Source organism: Numida meleagris, chromosome 12, assembly GCF_002078875.1.
Source record: "Numida meleagris isolate 19003 breed g44 Domestic line chromosome 12, NumMel1.0, whole genome shotgun sequence".
NCBI lineage: Eukaryota > Metazoa > Chordata > Aves > Galliformes > Numididae > Numida > Numida meleagris.
Genome location: NC_034420.1, coordinates 6,503,041 through 6,524,002, shown reverse-complemented (window position 1 = coordinate 6,524,002; position 20,962 = coordinate 6,503,041). Strand labels below are relative to the sequence as shown.

At 36.9% G+C, this 20,962-nt stretch overlaps 1 protein-coding gene across 2 annotated transcripts in view; it reads left to right on the top strand.

The window, feature by feature from the left end:
• Positions 341 to 20,962, top strand: part of GABRG2 (gamma-aminobutyric acid type A receptor gamma2 subunit) — a 71,133-nt gene continuing 50,511 nt past the window's right edge. Inside the window, exon 1 of one of the 2 annotated variants that reach the window (XM_021410909.1) lies at positions 341 to 1,273. In XM_021410909.1, coding sequence (XP_021266584.1) covers positions 1,167 to 1,273 — 107 coding nt within the window. In that variant the 5' untranslated portion in view covers positions 341 to 1,166. The remainder of the gene's footprint in view (positions 1,274 to 20,962) is intronic. The other variant, XM_021410910.1, reaches the window with a different exon arrangement.

Below are 20,962 nucleotides of genomic sequence, written 5' to 3'. Positions count from 1 at the left end.
TCCTAAGCAGGAGGGTTTGAGGAGGCTTCAGGCTGTCTGTATTTGTTTTGACTTCAGGCATAAAGAAAATGGAGGGTCAACAATTTGTTAGTGGTCCAAGTGACTGTGTTAGCCCTGCCTCTGGGAAATCATGAGATTCTGCTTGTTATACTGCCCTAAAAGCAGCTAAATTACACATTGGAACAGTGGAACCTAGGATTCCAAAATTTGGCAAGATTCAGCTTTTATAAGCATCTAGTGTTTCCCCTGTGCCCGGGAAGTATTTCCTGTGTTAGTCTAACCTGATTTTATTAGGGGGAGGGGAGATGAAAACCTTGCATTTCTCCCTAATCCTATCACACACTAAATCACCTCATTCATACTGACTCCACCAATGCTGCTTTCCTTATTTCCTGAGTTACTTAGCAACAACCATCCCTCCCCTTTCCACTCCCCCGATCCATCCTTTTATTTTTTCCCTTTGCAATCACGATTTTCAAGCTGTTTAGAAAAATGAGGATGCTCAGCAGCACAGGGCAAGCTTTTCCTTCCAACCTCCCTTTTTATGCCTGCCAAATCCTTCTCGCCTTCAAAACGAAAATCCAGGCTGCCTGCATATGTGTAATCAAAGGTTAAAAAGCACCACGGCTGACACCACGCATGTGTTAATCTGTGCTGCAGCAGAGTGCATCATTTCCACTTTGACCTCGGAGTTAATCTGCATTCAGGCAGAAGCTCCATTGCTTTATTCTTTCATTTCTTTTTGTCTCTCATTTACTCTTTCCATTGCTGTTCCAGATTTTTTTTTTTTGCACGTATGTGAGTAGTTCTGTAGATATGTGCATGCGTATGTGATTCTCCTTCCCTTGACTGTTTTTATTCTGTGAGTGTCTGTGTGTTTTTTCTGTTCTTTCCTCCCAATTATATTATCCCCCTAGATCGGGAAGCTGCTGCCTGCTGCCTGAGCTGACGTTTTTTGATTATATCTGCAAAGGGCTTGTGCAGATCTAATTTCTGCCCCCCTGCATATTAATTCCCGCAGCTGGGCGCAATGTATCATCCCACTGACGGGACCTGGTAGGGAGGGGGGAGAACCACTACCAAAAAAAAAATTAAAGAAGGGGACGGATCCATCTGCAACCAAGAGGAAAGGGGAAAAAACAGGGTTGGGGGGGAGAGAGAAAGAGATGATTCCTCCAAATCCAACAAGCCTGGGGAGCACTGCACTCTTGAATCCTGCATTTTCTCTCAAAATGATGGTGTGGGCACTTGTGTTCCTCTCTCTCATCCAGTGGTAAGATGTGCTTTCTGATTCTGTTTGTTGGGGGGGGGAGGAGAGGGAGGGCTGGGGGGTGAAGATGCTGTTTGCAAATTTGCAGAGCCATAGTGAGAATGCCGGAGGTTTGGATAGCGGCATTGCATTCATCTGTCTCCTAGAAGATGAGATCTTAGAATGTTTTATTTCTGTTACAGTTGTGGTTGCTCTGAAACGGACGGGGAGGGTAAGCAGCGGGTGTGTGCGGCGATGGTATGTGCCGGGTGTTTCATGGAATTTGATGCCATATTAATGAAGCCTTCTGTCTCTGAATTAGTGTTTGCTAGAGTGCAAGGAGTTACAGTACAGCTGTGTTTTGTGGGCAGATTGTCTGTGCCTTCATGTTTGTTTCCACCTAACCAGCCGCATCATGGCTGTGCCCGGGCTCTGGGCTCAGAAGCGCTGTAGTTTGCTCCATCTGCAAGGAACTAGCGCGAGGATTTAGGACCAAGGACAGGGATGCAGATCTCTGCAACCCTCCCAAAGCAGGCAGTGGGGTGCTGCCCACATTCCCCAGTTTCTGAGGTGCTCTTAATGCTGATGGAGCAAGCAATGGGATGTAATAAAGTGTTTGCAAATCACACAGCCAGTCAGATTAGATGAATGTTTACAATAGGTTTTACCCCCACAGGCTGGCACATGTACTGTTTGAAGATAACCTGTGCATGTTGCATGTGTGCATTGTACACATGAATGCAAAGATGCAAAAAATTATAGCAGAGGAAGAAGGAGTTTATATGTGGATGGGCAGAAAGTGGAGGGGGGGAGTGAGTATAGCTGCAGTGCCAAGCATTACGCTGAACCAGGCTTTTTTGCAAAAAATGTGGACTGTGCATTTAACGGATTGGATGAGAAAGTAGCACTGCATTGCAAAGTACCTGGCCTTTCAAATGGTAATAGACTTTTCCTCACAGCTGCATAAGCCATGTTGTCATTTATTAATCATAGAAGTTAGAACCCACTACCTTTTATTTTATTAATGCTGTATTCGTACAGACTCCTCATTCAAATTCACTTTCTTTCTTATCTCAGTCCTTTTCCCTGGACAATGCTGTACTAAAACATGGCTTTACTTCTTTTTCTTTCTGTTTTTTTTCTGTTTAAGTAAAACTGAACTTTGTAGCTACAGGGGTAGGATTTAACTTCTAAGCAAAACAAAAGGCCAAAATGACTGGCCAGGAAAATTAAAAGTTGCTGTTTTCTTTATGGTAACTTTCATCACATTAAAAGAACTTTGTGAAGAATTCCTCTAAAAAATAAATGTAAAATGGGTGAAAATTGAGTAGAAAGTGAAAAAATACTTGGTGAGCCCACTAGGAGAGATACTTTGTTGTCAGAAGTAAGAAAAGTATAAGGCTTCTCTGATTTGTAAGAATTCCTTCAGATTACTTTGAGAATACAGCAATAGAAAATGAGCTTTTAGAGGATTATAGGAAGGCAGTTCACCTGAACAATGCTGAGGGCTTCAGCTGAGGTGGCTAGACCTGTGTTTCTACTGCTCTGTGTGATTATTCCTTCTTTCCCGTTGCCAAGTGCTCAGGTTACACAAACACAGCCTCATTAATTTACCATAAAACTTCCACCAAAATAATCCCTGATAGTTATTTTAACACACTTCTTTCTTTTCACTCATCTTTCAGATTGACGTAGCCTTAGAGGAATTTTACCAAAATTATTTCAAAAGCTTTAAAAGAAAGTCTTCATAGTAGAAATTAAAGTTTCAGCTCAGAAAAGGATTGTTTTCTGCTCATAACCATCTGATAGGTGAGATGGTTTCCTCTGACACCTCCTTGACATCCTATTTTACAGAAAAATAGCAGACAGAGAAGAAATATTAAATAACTACAATTTAAGGGGAAATTTCTCCTAAATGCTTTACAAAAATATTTTCAGTGGATCAGCATGAAAATGTTTTAATTCTAATAATCAAGACACCTTTCTCCTCCTGTTGAGGAAGAAACTTTAGTGTTAGTTTTGGAAAGTCATGGACTGAGAGAGAGTTACAAAAGGTGATTTTATATAGTGTTTCTTTATAGCCATCATTCAGAAAGAAAATTTTTCTTTCTTAAAACTCAGCAAAAAATTCAGATGGAGGAGGACTTAATTGCAGTATGTGTCACTTGTCTTGGACGTTGAAATTCTTACAGACATATGTAACTGAACTCTAATGTGTTCCATGTTATGTGTGTGAACACAAGTGTTGTCATCAGTCAGTACATGCAAAAGTTAAAGTCTTTGCAGAATCTGATGGAAGCTAAACAGATTAATACTGTGTAGAGGATTTTCCCATTTTAATATAAAAAGATTATACTCTTGAGAAATTCATTGGAGAAAACCATTCAAGCATCACTGAAAACAATAAACCATGATTTGAAACAATTCAGAATAAATGTCCCATTACAGCACAGTAGGATATTACCTTTACAGTAATTTAATATCATTAGTTTCATCACATCCACACAGCACATCCCTATAATTGTGCACACAAAAGTTTTAGGAAGTGCTTCCTTCCATGTTTCATGATGTTTCTAACAGTTCTGCAAACACTGCATAGTTTCCCCATCACCCCATCACTCAAACAAGGGTGCCTGCATTGTGCAGCCCCCTCCCCCCCCCTTGACTGAAAATCTGTTTTAGCGAAAATGAACCAAACAAAACTCCAGAGTTCTGTGCACCAAAATCACGTGTTTGAGAAAATGCTTTAAAAATGTAAAGAGAATACTTTAAGATTTGCACACCAATGTGGCATTTAATTGGAACTAATATTTGATTAAACTTATCAAACATGCAATGAGTATTTAATGCATGTTACACGTAATAGATCTTACTGACCAGCCAAGTTTCAGACAGATTTAAAGCTATACCTTGCATACTGTTTACATGCAGGTTTTATCTGTTATTTTTGCACAGCCATTGGTTTTAAAAAATGGTCAGCAAAAATCACATGAGAATAATGCAGAGAAATGCCTAGATGTGAAATGCTGGACACTGGCTACTTTTATTTTTCTTCTTGTAAGTGCCCAAGCAGTGGAATGGCAATGTTTCTATGCTGCAGCTAGAAACTTAAAATTGAAAACTGTCAAGATTGATTAGAAAAAAACACAAGTAAGAAAATCATTTAAACACCAAAATATTTTGGTGTGTATGTGAATATGTATATATTTATTAGTATGGATATAAATAAAATCGTTCTTGCAAAGCACTAGCAGTGTCAGCTGGCTTCTTGTGCTGTGTGATAAATGATACAATAACAATGATTAAAAGGGGCATGAATATCCCTGCGCTGAACAGTCCTTTAGAATTACTGTAAAGACTGCTAACATCAGTTTGGTATTAATCTGGTAAATGTGGTCATTTATACACTAGCTTCCAATGCTTTCACACAGCATATAGCACTTGTGTTATGCCAGAGGTCCTGTGGAAGTCACCAGGAGCGTTACTGGAATATGATGTAGTTCAGCAAGAGCCAATTTCTCGACTAATAAGGAACAGTCCTTTGTAAAGAGGCATCAGGACAGAAGATGTGAATCTAGGTGCCGTTAAACTATGACTTGTCCATGCTACTATCAAAGTGAAGATTTAGTGCTGACTGGGCTATATACCACAGTGTTTGTTTCAGCAGAGGTGAGACTGTCTGGACACAGGACCTGAATTATACTTGAAAAATTGGGGGGCAGCATGGAGGACAAGATTGCCTTTGAGTTTTTCACAGTCATATTGCATTACTGACTGCTACCAACCATCAGCTATAATGCCAGAATTCAAATTGTTTCAGAGAAGGAACTTGGAACATCTATTATTCTAATAAAAAGACCACAAAAAGCAATGATATAAACTAGATTTGAACAATTAAATAACATTCTCATTTGCTCATTATTGATATCTTGATGGGAGCATAAAAAATTGTAGACACTGTTTCCCTACTTGCACTTAAAAATGTGGATTAAACCCTTTAACTTCTGTTTTAGTGACTATACCACTTAGCCATAACTTGCATGCTAAAATTAAATTATTCAAAATTACTGTGATGAATGTGCAGAGTAATGTTAGAAAGCCTTTGAAAATCTGAGAAGTAAAACTTGTTAATAAAAATAACAACAAACTACAGAAAATATAGCCTTAGGAATGAAGTTGCTCTTTAAATGTAGTATTTCCCATACAGTTCATATTACATGTCTTCTCAATGGCCATTCAAACTGTGCCTTTGTGTTTTAAGTTTAAACTGCTCTAGTTCAGTGCTGATCTGGAAAAAATATCTTGTTGATTTGGACTGTGGTCTTGTTTTCTTGTTTCTTGCTCAGTTGGCAGGTCAAGAAACATTGCACAAAAAGTTAAAAGGGAGACTGTCAGGAGCAAATGTATTAAAGGAAAGGAAACACACATTTGGTCAAAGAAAATTCACTGCAAGTGTCAGTCCTGCTATGCTTAAAAACTTTTGTACCCAAGTAATGGCCACTTCTTGCTCCAGCAAAGAACTGAGTTATGAATTAAGAGTAAGGATTAGGTAAAACATTAGATACAGGTGAGAAACAACTGACACACATGCTTATAGGAAGGTTGATTTCTTTATATTTTCATCTCATATTTCTGCTTAGACTATTCCAGCACTGTCTTGCACCACAGAGATGTACTAGTTGATTTAACGTTATCTCAGTACTTGGTAGCCATTCCCATGTTATGTTCAGCTATAAAAGTTTTACACGTTCCTAGATACCAATTTTATAATACAGTATTCATTTGATTATTATTTGAAAACAGTCGACAAGATGACTAGAGTGCACGGTGGTTCTCTGCATCACCAGTGCAGTATGAACTGCTGCTTTACAAACTACTGTACCTGCAGCCCCACTCAGTCTTGGACAGAGGAAGAGGAAGATTGTGTGAGAATGGCAGTGGAGATTAAAATGCTAGCTAAGGACTCCCTTAATATGGATTTGGGCTTGCAATATATACACACATACACTAAAAGATTGACTCAGGGATATTAGAAGTGAAAGCTTTTCGTTTGTTTTGATGCATCAGAGACTTTTTAACAGATGTTTATTGCATTATAAATTCCCTATAATATATATAGTAAGGTTTGATTTTGCATTTTCCCAGTGATGTCTACTAAGAATTCAACACTCTATTCTACATCTAATTCTGAACATCTCAGCAGCCTCATATAATGGACCTAGTTGAATCCTCTCACTTGACCAAATGAAGTCAGTCTGCTGCTGAGAGAAAAGCCAGGACGCATGTGATGTGTATTGTTATCAGTAGTTATGTATCTAGAGCTCAGAGCTGGGAAGCAACCCAAAGTTAACTTGTAACTTAAAAGAATCTTCAAGAAGTGTGTCTTACACTTATAATGCTGTTACTCTTTGCTAAAAGATCTCAACCTACATTCCAGCTAACTGATTTACTATAGCTATAAACAGGGTTTTTTATTCCAGGGTGAAATATATTCCCTATAGAAGGTCAGCTTAAACTTAACACTGCACTTCTGGCCACAAACTATAACATAAATTGATCTTAAGTGGCACACAGGTCTTGTCCTGACCCTCTTGGCCATAAAGGAATTTCTCCATTAAAGAGCAGGGATTGCTTTCGGTGAATGGAAGTTCTGTATAAGCATTAGGGAGATTCTGAGGCAGTAAAAGAGAAAGATGCATGTTTGTTTATCTCTTTTTAGAAAAGATGTGACAACTGATGATAGAAATAGGTGTCCAAGTAACTCTACTGAAAGTAGAAGTATGCTTCTGGGTGCAAAGGTGGAGGCTGTTTACTCAGGACAATTTACATCCATTATATGACAAATTAAAAGACTACATTCCTGAAGAAAGCACCAGGACAGAAGCCCAAACTTCAGGTAAAATAAGTGCATTGTCATAGTCAGGTAACTACAGTAATTATGAGGCAAGCAAAAGCCTATTTCACAGAATGAGTCTAAAATATATTGAGCACTAATGAAGTTAGGAAATATAATTACCTGTAGTGAAAATATTCATTGCATTAAAAACAAGAAGAAGAGATATTTCAGCTAAAGGGTAAAAGTGATATGATAAAGGAACAGTTTAAACTGTCCATTCTAAATGTATTGATTTTAGACTTGAGCTTCAATACAATGAGCGAATTCTGATGATCTAAAACTTAGCATTCATTTAAGGTTTCCTTCTCATAGTGGATTACAGCCCAAATCATCAAGGTGCTAACAAAAAACAAACCATGAGAGTCTAAATGCCCCTGGTGTGTACACCTGTAAAAGCATATTATCTTTACAGGCATTTTATTTAAGTGAGCTCCTGACACAGAAGAGCTCCAATAGGAGCTTTGCTGTTTAAGTTGGGTCCTGTTTTCATTCTGTTATGTCCAGAAGTAACGTGCCTGTTTGACTCTTCTCATTAAGAAGAAATTTAGGTTTGGTTTAATTCAGGAGATAAAGAAAACATCAGTGAGTTTTATCTTTGGAAAGAAGGAAAAAATAGCGTTTACTTTTAAACCTGTCATATGAAGTGGTCAGAAATTCATTTATAACATAGTATGTAACTATTTCAATGTGGGAAATTTATATAAAAACTATATTTTATACAAAAAAGAGGTACATAGAGGTTACATATTCTCACAAGATTTAGCATCTGCCAACTTACTGAGACAAACTGACTTAAAAGAGGGGTAAGGCAGTAGGTTGAAGAAAGCTATTGAGATAACAGTGGGGATTACATCTGGTGAGATTCTGGGTTGTTTGTATAGTTGGGACAGGAAGTTAATATGTGAATCTTGTCAGACTGAATATTGAGCATTCAGTCTGGCACACAATGATATCCTCTTATTTATCTAACTGGATAATATTTTTAATGCAACTACTCTCAGAAAAAGGAGGTTTTAATGCTGCTGAAAGCCATCATTAAGAAGAAGTAATTCAGTGACTGCATAAGCAGAGGAGAAATCTTGCAAACACTTTCCCATATAAATGACTGCTTTAGCTGCGTAATGCTTTTTCATATGATGTTCTAAGCAACATCAAGAAAGTTCACAACAGAAGCACCGCTTGTTTTCTCTTATGTAAAGGGCACAGAGCACCTCAAGAAATTATCATTGGCTGTGTGAAAGTTTAACAAAACGTTTTTCTTTCTAATCAGTAAAGTAACTGCAGAGTCTAACGTTTTATATAGAATCAAAACCAAGAAAAATACATCAAGGAGCACTGAAGTCAGTGGCAAGACTTCATTACAGGAAATCTCCAGCTGCATGTTTCTGGAAGTGGAGAGATTTTACCAGGGAAGAATTGCTATATTCTTGCCACAATTTTTACTCTTAGCTTCTGCTACTGGCAAATCAGATGCAAAATACATGGCCTGATATATACCTGATCAGAGTAATCATTATTTTATCCTCATGTCTGCAAAGTGATTACAGCTGATAGCAGTTCAGTAATTTATACAAGAATCTCAATTAAGCAAACGATTAAGAAAGAAAAACACGTGTCAGTCATATTTTCTAAACTACAGAATCAGTTCTATTTTTTTCAGATTTAGTTGAAGGACATTTTCACACATAATCAGTAATGTACAACACAATGCGTAGGCCTAACTGTGAAATCTGGCCATTGAATATCAAACTAAATATTGCTCTTACAAGATAGAACTTTCATCTGTACACAGACAGCAAAACATAAAAGAAATAGCACTTCTACAAAACCTAAGCCAATGTATACAGATTAGTGCCATAAATAAAATATCAATAGATGGAAAGAAAAATGTTTGAAAAAAATGAAGGATAACAATAAGCAATGGAAGGAATGGAATGAGGAACAGATATTTACTTTTTATGCCTGCATCATTTCAAATGATGCAGGTAATCACATATGAAATAGTATTTTCTTACTGAATGCCACCTTGGGTGTTTATGTGAACTTGTGAGATGAAAGACCAGCTGTTCTCTGAGCCACTTATATTAAGCTTTTTGAACTCTTCGTGTCTTACAGAAAAATAGTTATGGCACTATAGAGTGATGAAGAGTGCATCTCAAAAAGATTCTCACGCATACCCCAAAATAACTGTCTGACAGAATTCCCTGGAAAACACTGGGTGAAATCAGAAAATGCTTTCCTTCAATAGTGATTCAGTGCCGTATTGTGTAACACAAATAGCATGTTCTGGTCATATGAAGCTTTTGTTAATCTGTAGTGAAATATCTTCAGATATAAGCAGAAATCTGCCTGCTGCAACAGATTGCGGATTATGTACCGAAATGCACTTTCACTTAATTTATCCTGTAAAAAAATGTCCTTCAGATTGTTTTTCAAAAGAAAGCAGGAAAAGAGATAGAAAGAGGAAGAATGATGAAAAGTACAATTAAGAACAATTAACATTAATGAGGTAAAGTTAGAAAGCCTTATTAAACTAGTCAGTATATTATTAAATATGTTACTAGGTGCTGCTGCACTTCTGTAACTCACTGATCCATGCATATTGTTGACTAAGACCAAGGAAGTCACCAAACCAGTCTGAATTATGCTCAGAATGGTCAGATAAGGGAATTGGTCACTTCTTACTTCACATCTTGTACAATCTGTAAAAAGATGGTACAGGACATACTCTGCTTTTGTACTCCCAAAACTGATGAAGGCTCAAAAGACTTCTCACTGTAGATTAGCACTTAAAAGTCTTCAATCAGGTGTGCAGCAAATACTGATGCAGGCAAGGGAGCACAGCTGATTAAGGTTCATTAAGTTCATAATCTTCATGTGCTATCCCAAACTAAATCTCTTATTTCTATGTTTATAGGCCAAAGAGCCACTGTACCTAAATTTAGGCACTCAAACTGTGCCTGTGTACAGAAATGTACTCAACCGACCAAAAAACATAAATAAATCAATAATATAGTTCCATATGCAGATTATTGGCTCATACTTACTTGTGGTACAGGCAATATTTTCAAAACATTTGAGAAACCATTGCCCAAATAGATATCACACTTAAGGCAAACAAGCGGGCAGATGCCAGTGAATGAAGAATATAATCAAATAATTGATATAATTCCTATTACAGTCAGCCTGACTTTCTGTAGATGAATCACTGATAGCTCTTAGAGAGACTTACTACTGAGAGCAAGGGCTTTAGCTGCGAGAAAGGCTGCACAGTTGTTACAAATAGGAGGTAGAACCGAAAGCAATATGGAAATGAATTATGAATTGAAATTAGACAGTGTTTTGAACATAGTGGAAAGAAGCTTGGTGTTACTTCAGATAGGAAACCAGTGCAGGGATTCAGGAGGATGGGTTATTACAATCAAATTAAGAGACCAAAATGATGAATGCAGGGCAACCTTTTGTATGAAGTTGGGCTTTATGTATTTTTTTGGAATTAGAGAGAAGGGAAACGGCACCATGGAATGAGAACACAGATGAGAAGGTTGATCTGTTTGGTTGATTGGTTGATAGTAGATCTCAGTTGTGCAGAAAAAGGAGAGAGAAGCAAAGAAAATCCATTACTACAGCATGCAACTTTGGTTGGATGTATAGTGATGTGGTAAGAGGATTTGGAAGAGAGAAGGCATGTGATCAGTGTAATAATACTTACATTGCCAAGAACTATCTTAGTAGCTGAACTTAAGAATCAAAACACTCATTTTTGCTTCTGTATAAATAACTGATACGATGCAATTTGATCCTATGGCCAATAAAGCCTGTGAACCCTAATCTGTTTGTGCATTACACTACTGTTCTGTAAGGTAGTAAAGGAATTGCTGTTTTATTGGCAGATGGGGATTTGGAAGAGGGGAATGTTGCCACTGATGAAAAGCTTTGAGGACCTTAAAGGACAATCACAAATACTACTGCTCTTTTGTTGGACCAAAATAGTTAACTATAGTCAAAGACTGCTTTACAGTGAATAAACATGTATTGATATTTGTAAACCCTTTGGGGCAAGGACAATCAGCATGACATTCATTTTATATATATATATATATTCATTTTCTCTCTCAGGTTTCTATAGGAAAAGCTCAAAAACCTTACTAAGCTGCATTAAAGACTTAAAGCGTGTGCTTAAAATGACTTAAAACCTTTCTAAACCTCTAATGCAACACATGAGATTAAATTGCCACAAATCTTTAGGACCAAATTCTTAACGTCCAGGTCCAGCGTAACTAATCAAGCTATGAACGTAATATTTAAGAGGCAATGATGAGTAGCATGAAAGGATTCTCCTCTTCCACTGGTCATGCTGATACAATTCTTCAACCCTACCCCCTTGATGTCAAAAAGGTTATGAAGCTAAGGTATCTCAATTTACCACAGGTGAGGACAGTGTTCCTTTCATCTTATAGCATGCCACCACTGCCTCTAGAGAGTGGTAGCTTCTCAGTAATAGAATGAAGCAGTTCCAAGTTCATATTTACTATTAATATCCAACAACATTTTACCCTTTGGTCTGAGTAGGCACCTCCATAAAGTTTATTTATTTGAGTTTCAAAATTTACTATTCATTTATCCAGAGATTATCTGTGTGAAAACAAACCCTATATGGACTTGATTTTAAAAGGAATAAGAACAATTTTACCTTTACAGATTTCAAAAAGTATATTTTACAAGGGCTGCCGTGGAAGTAATGCCTCCTATTTTATTATGTTGGCCCATTATATCAGAGGCGGATGTTGGTGGGGTGGCAGTAGAAGTTGAACCTTTCCACCAATATCCCATTACATTTTGTTGCTGTGCGATAGATGGCAGCAAGAGGCACTCTGACACAATGGCATGTGACATGGAAGTGTGTATGAAGCAAAAGTGTGGAACTGAATTCCTCCATTCATCAGTGCTTGCTGAACATTTACGGAAACCAAACAGTGGGTGTGAGCACAGTGAGGCAGTGGGTGGTGCATTTCAGCAGTGGCAACAGTGACAGTGGGTCACCTCTGCTGGTAGAGATCTTTACAAGTGCAGCAGGCAGGCTCTTGTTCATCGCTAGCAAAAATGCATAGCTAATGGTGGTACCCATGCTGAAAAATAGTGTTTTGTAGCTGAGAATTTGCTCTGTCAAATAATGTTATTGTGCTGTTCGCATCTGTTGCAGTTTCAATGGAAATAAATAGGAGGCATTACTTTTGGAGTGACTTACTTAGGTTTTGCAGTAAAATTAATCTCTGGAAAGAAACTAAGAATTATAGCTCACATGGTAACTTTGAGAGTTTTCTGAGTGTGTAAAGACTTCTGGAGCAACTTAGAACAGAAAACAATTTGCTGCTTTCATTACAACAGCTGTTAAGGAAGGAAAAAAAGGAAGAGGAGACCTCCTATATCTGTAAAATCAATTCTTCAGTTATGGTACACAAATCGATATTTCTTTTATACTCATTATAGTAAATTAGCAGCAGAAGTGATTAAATCCATTGCAATATGCATTCAGATTAGAGAAGCGTGTTATCTGCAGTTGTTACCTGCACACACAATGCTTTGAGATCTTCAATAAAATAGTAACAAATGCTTTAGTGAAAAAAACTGGAAGCTTAATAATGAAATTATGTCCACTCATAAACATGATGTATTTTAAATAGGACTTCTCATTTTAGTTTACTTGCAAAAATTCCAAACAGCATGTGAAGAATTTACTACTTTAACAGAGTTGTCGTGTCTACCAGTGACAAGTTTACCAGCATGGTTTTCTGCACAAGAATCATAATACTATGCAATTAGCAGTGTGAAGAGCATAATCACAAAAATGCTGATGGAGATATGCAAAAATGGCAACATTGCCAGTTCAGTGCATTCCAGTTATGTCCTTTCTTCTAAACGATTTTACTGAGAACGTCTCCTGGAAAATGGTAAGGTTTGTAGCAGCACCTGTTCTTCATTTAATAAAATATCTCAAGGCATATTTGCCAAATTACCTAGGGATTCAGGGGAACAAACTGCATGTAAAAGGCTTGCTCCGCTGGCTCCCAGGGGAATTTCTCCTCATCAGTCCTCTGCCAGTTACTCTGCCTAAGTCTGTTCATAAAAAGCTGTTGGAGCCGTAGCAAGGAAAACTGAATATGAATTTAGCCATGTGGAAGATTTGCTACGATTAGTAAAACATCTTCATCCTACTTCAGCTTCTGCTCATGTTCTGTTAATTTTAAGCCTTTGCCCTCTTTTCAGGTTTTCCAGTCTCCATTGTCACCTAATTGTCCCATCTGGCTCAAGCCATGAAAACCATTCTTGTTCTTAAGAGATCTTGACAGTGACGTTTGCAAAGTGCCAACATAAGCTCTGACGCATCATAGAGTCGTCAAGTGTTCTACATTGTTTCTTGTAGAACCTTCTCTGTACCCATAGAAAATAGGTTATGAAACAATGCGTTTTGCCAGTTGCCTTATTTTTCAATGCCATGATGGTTTTGCTGCTACCCCAAATATCAACATGGATCTTGCTTCAGTGCTCACAAATAGTACACCATCAGTGGCACCACATTTATCTGGTGCTCACATTCCTAAATGGAGACCCAGCAGCTGGGAGTGAACTAGTTCCAGATGAGCTGGTAATGTTAGATGGTAGCAGCTGCCCATCACTGCTTGGTTTTGCATCTGCTCAGCTTTAAAACTTAGGGCTATTACAGTCATAGTGGAGGTTACATAGAGCTCTGAGAAAGGGCCAGGAAAACCTGCTGGGGATCTAGACACTGTGGTCTTGAACATATGGATTTTTAGTTCACATTTGAAAAATGCTCTGCAGTATCTTTAGTGGATCTTTTGTTTTAGCTACAGTACAGAGCTGCAGTGAAGACCAAAAAATAAAAAATCCTCATATAATCTTTCAAAGTGAAAGAATCATTTTCAATTCTGTATGTCTTTCTTTTCTTTGTATAATTCTCTGTGATATAATCTGCATTTCTTACTGTTTTGTTGATAAGTAAGTTTTGAAAGTCTATTTACCTGAGTCTGCATTTGAGACTTTAATATGTTTTCATATTGATATGTTCAGAGAGATATGTTCTCCCATTAAAGAATTTCAGAAATAAATCACTAACTCTAGAATCTTTGTTCCCAATGCTATTTTCTCTGTTTTTGGGATATTGTCATGGTTACATCTACTGCTATTTGTGACCCTTGTAGCCAGTTCCACACATTACTCAAACTCACTGAGACAACTTTCTTAGATGCTGCTTGTACACTGTGACTGTTCTGATTCTTGCCCTCTTTTTGAGCTATGAAGCATTCATGTTCTTCTGTGTCTGAGTATCTTCTACCTCTAAAATATGTTCCTAGAGCTTTCTCTTTAAAAACTTATTTCTTTTACGAAGAAATAATGTCCTGCTCATAATCAGTGCAATGAAAATTTATAAAATGAAATCCTACTTTACTGATGAGAGAGAGTGAAAAAAGATGTACCAAAATATTTCTCAGAGGAAAAAGTCCGGGAGATATATGTTTGTGCATGTGTGTGTAAAATAGAAATGGCTCCTATTTTCCTGGTGTTTTGACTTAATAGTCACATTTGAACATAAGGGATAGGAAGATAGGTTTTGCAATGATCATTATGCCCAGCCCACTCAAATGTCAAAAATTTGAGAGGTAGATAAAATTTGCATATTACGTGCCTAACACTTTATTTATTGGAGACTGATAGTGGGGGCAAGAGAAAAATAAGACAACAGCTAAGTGAATCCATACTCAGTTTCTTCTCATTAAAATAAAGTTGCTAAGATCTTAATAGTTATCATCATTAAAACTAGCACTTTCTCAGAAAAAAAATGAAGTTCTTGCATAAAAAGCTGAATACTAATGATAGTACGATTCTCTTTCTACATAATAGATATACAAAGCTTTTTTTTTTTTTTTTTTTTTTTTTTTTTTTTTTTTTTTTTTTACATCTTTTTCTGTACCTTGGCATTGCTCATTACAGGCCATGAGCTTTGCACCAGGCCTGCTGGGTCTGGACTTTTCTTGACCTGCCCACAGCTTTGTTTTAAGTAGTTTAGCTGCTTCAGCAATTTCTCTAATTGACCAGGTCTCTATGGCTAATTTGTATGACTTTTGTTTATCTTTGTATGTTATAAACCATGGTTTCATAGACAACAGTTAAAAATGGTGACTCTATGAAGAATGAGCTAAGGCCTTGAGAACTGAAGACATGGGATACAGCATAGAGGAGTATAGGCACGAGGTGATAAGGGATGGGGCATAGGCTGGGACTGGAGTGCCCATAGCTAGAAACATGCCACTGATGAATTGTAGACCTAGAGCTAGGCAAATGTGGTTTAGAGGTAAAAAGAATCATGAATTAGTACCTAATGTAGACACCTTATGTGGTAAGCCTGGATGTAATGTGGAGCTGCAGACCAGTAAAGAAAGAGAAAAGATATAAAAGCATGTTAGCAAACATAGAAAAATGATCCCAAGTAGATAATTTGGGCAAGAAACAAGAAACTACCAACATGACCATCACATTTCTTCCAGCCAAGGATGCAAGATGGTGACATCTCACAATAACAGCCAGCTGCTGCCATTATGGCACCATCAACCTCAGGACCTAATTGAGTAGGGAAAAGGTGACACTAACATCAGGAAAAAACATAGAAACTATATATACTGTATATACATATCTATCTACACTATATATAATAACTTTATCATTACTATCGAAACATTTTCTGCAAAATTATTACTTCTCTACACAGTTACATCTGGACCGATGATGATTCTTGGATTAACCTACTGAGACTTCTGTTACAACAAATTCTTGGCTTGTTCTGTAAGGTGTGTGTCTTTGTTCACAAACAAGAACACAATAGAACCATGATTCCCATGGAGTTTGGATACTTTGCTAGCACTGGAGAACACATTCCTTCACACCATAGCTTCAAAGGATCTTTGATGGAAGTAAGAATGCCTGAGATAAACTTAGATTCTTTCTTTGTTTCTTCCATGTCAGAGTGAGAAAGGTGTCCAAAACGTTTTGCCTTCAGAACTACTATGTTTTTTAAGCAGAGAAACGGCTGTTCTAATTCCCTGAACTAAATGCCTTTCATTATGCTTGGTTTTGAATTTTTCCAAAAGTCAAATCACTGATGGATTCTTTGTATCTTTGCTGGGGACTAACTGTGTGTGCATAACCAAGTGGGGCTTCCAAGTTGTTTCCTCCTAGAGGAATCTAGTTTTGACACATCAAAAACTCTCTGCAAGCTAAATAAGCATGCAGTAAATTTTTACTTATACTTGAGAGTTTATCTTCAGAGCTCTACTTCTCTGAACCGAAACTAATACAGACAACAGCCTTGTCAGGGACAGAAGAGTAAGGCTAACAGAGCAAATCTTTCATCAGGAAATCACAAAAGCAGCAATGGAAATGTAGAAATGAAACTTGGGTTCATAATAATCTCTTACCGTGCAAAGATGGAATGGAATTCTGTACATACAGAAATACACGTGTCAGATGCTGTTTGATAAAATCTGGCTCCTGTGACAATTCTGTGAATCACAGAATCATAGAATCACCAAGGTTGGAAAAGACCTCCAAGATCATCCAGTCCAACCATTCACCTACCACCAATATAACCCCACTAAACCATGTCCAAAAAAAAAAAAAAAAAAATCCCTATCCACAATAGCTACAGTCTTGAGCATGAGTATTCACGTTTTCTTCTCTGTTTGTGATTCTGTTGTTTGCTCAAAGTCACCAACAGAAAACCAGATTACATCTCTCATTGCTGCAAATCTGAAAGCTGTAATAATAATCACTCTATTTTCTGACATATAGAAGCGTGATCTGTGATTGCTTGTGTACATTATTTTCTTTTGAAAAGTGACTTAAAATTGGAAAGGCTTAAGAAATAACATTTTTAGAAAGTTTTTTTTTAAATATTTCATTGAACAATTTAAGTGAAAAATAAATATAAAACGTATCAGGTCTCCACTACAATGTAGCATGGCTATCATATACTATGGAAAGGGCTCCATCTCTCTTCTCATGAAGTACTGGAAATAGAATGGAATTTTTCTTTTGCATTTACTGGTAGGGAAGAAACACAACCAGCCATTTCCTCTGAATGGGATAGTTTATTATGTAAGAATAAGAGATTGAAATATAGTTCTAACCATATTATAGGATTATGCTCTGTCCCACTCTTTTTGGGATAAAGATTTATTTATGGACATTCTATCTCCAATAAAAAGGAAGAGACATAAAATAAGGAGCTACTCCAGAGGCCTAAAGCTCATAATATTTCCACTGTATTCACCCTAAGTGCATATAACAGCAGAGGTGCTAACAATTCTTATGCAGAGGCTAGGATGTTTGTACATCCAACAGAATTAAGGAGATTCTGACCAGAACCATGTCAATAGTACCAACCACCAAGGGAAGTCCATTGGAATTCCATAACAAAACCAACACAGTCCATTTTATCAAAATAAATGTATTCCATGGGGAAAATTCAGGCACACTTGTTGACAGTTCTCCTACTCAGCTGACACAGAGACATTAGCTCAACACTTACATTAACGTATCACACATTTACCCTGTGATTAGGACTAAACTCCACATCCACCCATGCACAGTCTGTTTTATGCGTATGAGTGCAAACAGTGTCTTGCATGGTATAAGTTGGTTTAAGTGGGAACGCATTGGTTACTACTGGTTACCGTGCATTAAAAAATGAAGTGTAATCAAAAAGGATTGTTTAAGAAAATAATAATTTAATTTTCACTATTTGCTTACACTCATTTTGTGAATGAGCTAGTTTCATGATGAGTTAATTAAAGAGCTATGTATCAAGCAACTGTTTTCTGTTCATCCAGGCCTTATTTCAAGACACATTTTCTGATAAAAATGACAGTTATGGCACTTCTATGATCAAAAGAAGCAAGAACTGCGAATATACTCAGAAGAAACAAATATGCCTGTATTGTTTTTAATTTATCATTGCCTGGCTCCCTAAATATTTTGGAGTTCCTGATGTACTTGACCAAAGATAAGGGCTATAATATGGCTATTAAGTGCAATGAAATCTCATTTCCAGTAAGGCATGGCTAGTGATTGATTTTTCTTCCATCATGAGATGCCTAGCCTTCAATTATGCCTAGCCTTTACCAAACACAAATAACAAAGCACATTTACCTGCCTATTTATTTTGTAAAAATACACACTTACATGCAGAGTTGATGTAACTTTTCCTCACCAAGATCTTTCAGTGAAAAGCAGATTTACAGTAAGAAAATAGATTTGTTCCTAAGCAATTAGGTTCCAAGATTAGATGAAGTCTACTCACATAGGAGATGTAGTCCAAAGGTTTCTCCAGGTGACAGAAACAAATTTGCATTCAACAGTACTCCATTAACATACCTGAATAAGTTAAGTCAATGACCTAATCGAATCAATTAGCAAGAATAGGAACTGCAGAACATCTGAAGTTTACTTCAGCAGGAACGCTGCTGGGAAAGCCTTCTAAAGCATTCACTTTGGAACGAGCAAATCTGAGGACAGGACTTGTCAGAGAGTGGATGCCTGTTCTAGAAACTATGATGGGATGTCTGTATTATAATTCATATCTTAAACTTGACTGATAATCTAATAATCTTTCTAATAATATTTATCACAGTACTGTCAGGCACAAAACAGAAGATATCCTATACAGTGTAATATTATTAGCAGTATTTCTTAAATGCCCTGGCTTAGTAAAACAAGTAGAATAACACTAGTCCTTTAATTGGGTTAAGCATGCAATGTTTCTGACTCCCAGCCCAGTATGGGGAACATCACACTATAGTGTTTTGCTGCGTACTTAAACATGTGAGACGACAAAGTAAACTATAATGCTATTATATTTTAGTCTAATGAAGATTTATATTCCATTTAAGATGAATTTTAAAGCTCACATCTGTAGACAAAATATTTCTAAATCTCAAAAAAAAAAAAGTTCAGGAGGGTTATTCAATAAGAAAAACTGCTGAAATTTCTGGCACCTCACATGTTTGTTTCTAAACATTGACAGATCATGATGTAGAGATGACTACACCATGAATTATTGATTCCAGAAGTGACTTCCTTCTGGGTGAAATTACCATGCTGGCAAAATACAGAAAAATTGTGCAAGCATTCTGACAAGCCAAGAATATGAAAACATATTCATACAAAATTACAGCTCAAAACAATTTAAAACAATCATTTTAAGTTATGGAGGCATATCTAAATCATTTGATCAGATCTTAGACTCCTCCAGAGTTCTTACAAGCATAAATGCTGCTCTTTCAGGTCAGGTTGTTAAAAATGCGTATGTATAATTGCTTTTATAATTGTCTCAATTTTTTGCTTACTGGCTATAAAAAAATTCCTTTGCATTTTGTTATTCTCCCTGGGGATGGTGTATGTTTCCTCTCCTTACTCAGAAGTTTTATTGGGGTATAATTCAGTTTCGGTCACTTGTATCACCCTACTCTGATAGACCTGAAGATGGAAATCATTTATCAATTTATTTAGCCAACGTGTCTCAACTTTCTGCTGGAAGATTGTTCCTAGGCTGGGTACTACATTTCAGCTCCCATTCTGTTTTGTTTCTTTCCTGGGGCACTGGTCTCTGTTTCTGGTAATCTTGGTGACAATTAGTCGTAATTTTACATATACTAGAAATATTTAAATCATGGCCACGATCCCCATGCGTACTCACAACTTGAATCCAATAATTTGCATAATGCAAAAATTACACCACAATATTTCAGTACAGTGAACTAAAAAACACAGTAAATGCAATAAGCCGAACGTTTTACTGATAGTACTCTTCATAAATGAACCTCAGTATCTTTTTAAAAAAAGCATTTTAAAAAACTTACAGGCAGCAAAAAAAATGAAACTGAGTTTAAGTTTTCATTTTCTGCCCTTCTCTGTAAACACTTGCTATAGCCAATTTCTGCTGAACCTCAAAATGCAGAAAATAGATGATTTAAATACTAACTAAGGGCTAATATTTATGGTAAGGTGTAGTAGCTAACATGAGCACACATCTTAGGGCAATGTAAATACTGACAAGAATCTGTCCAGTCTGTAAATCTCAGTGTAGGCATGATTTTCAGAAATGTTTGTTTGTTTGGCGGTAACCTATGGTCTTCACACACTGTAGAGATGATAGCAAATCTTTTGCTGGAAGGATCCATTGGTGCTATTCTAGTGATTTCTGGGTCCTGAATACTCCCTCTGAGACTTGTGTGCTCAATCCCTACTTAATCTTGTTTCAGCTACAGCAATTTATTTGTGAGAATTACTGCATTACTTTAATCATGTTTTCCTTCTATGCTTCAGCACTTCTGTGACTTAACAATGATGGAAAAACTCAACTTTGTTTTTTGTTTAAAGCAGGGCTCCTGGTTGTGAATGGTAGCTCCCAGACCTGTGTCATTTGCCATGGCTACCAGCAATGTTACACTAGCTATCTAAGTGCTTAGTCCGATCGTTTCATGACCAGTTTTTCAGTAATTTAAATGATTAGAATATTTCATGGAATTATAGCTGTAGCAGTAGTCCAGGAAATAATCTTCCACAGGTGACCTACCTAAAATCTATGTACCCAAACCATTAAGTAATGGTAAAAAACATTTTCTTTCTCTTTGTTGTGAACTTCTCTAGGCTCCTTCACCACATGACTAAGTCAAGTGGCCGAAACACAGCTAACATGCCCTAAAATCCATCTCTGAAACAAAGCTTTTCTAGAAACATTGAAT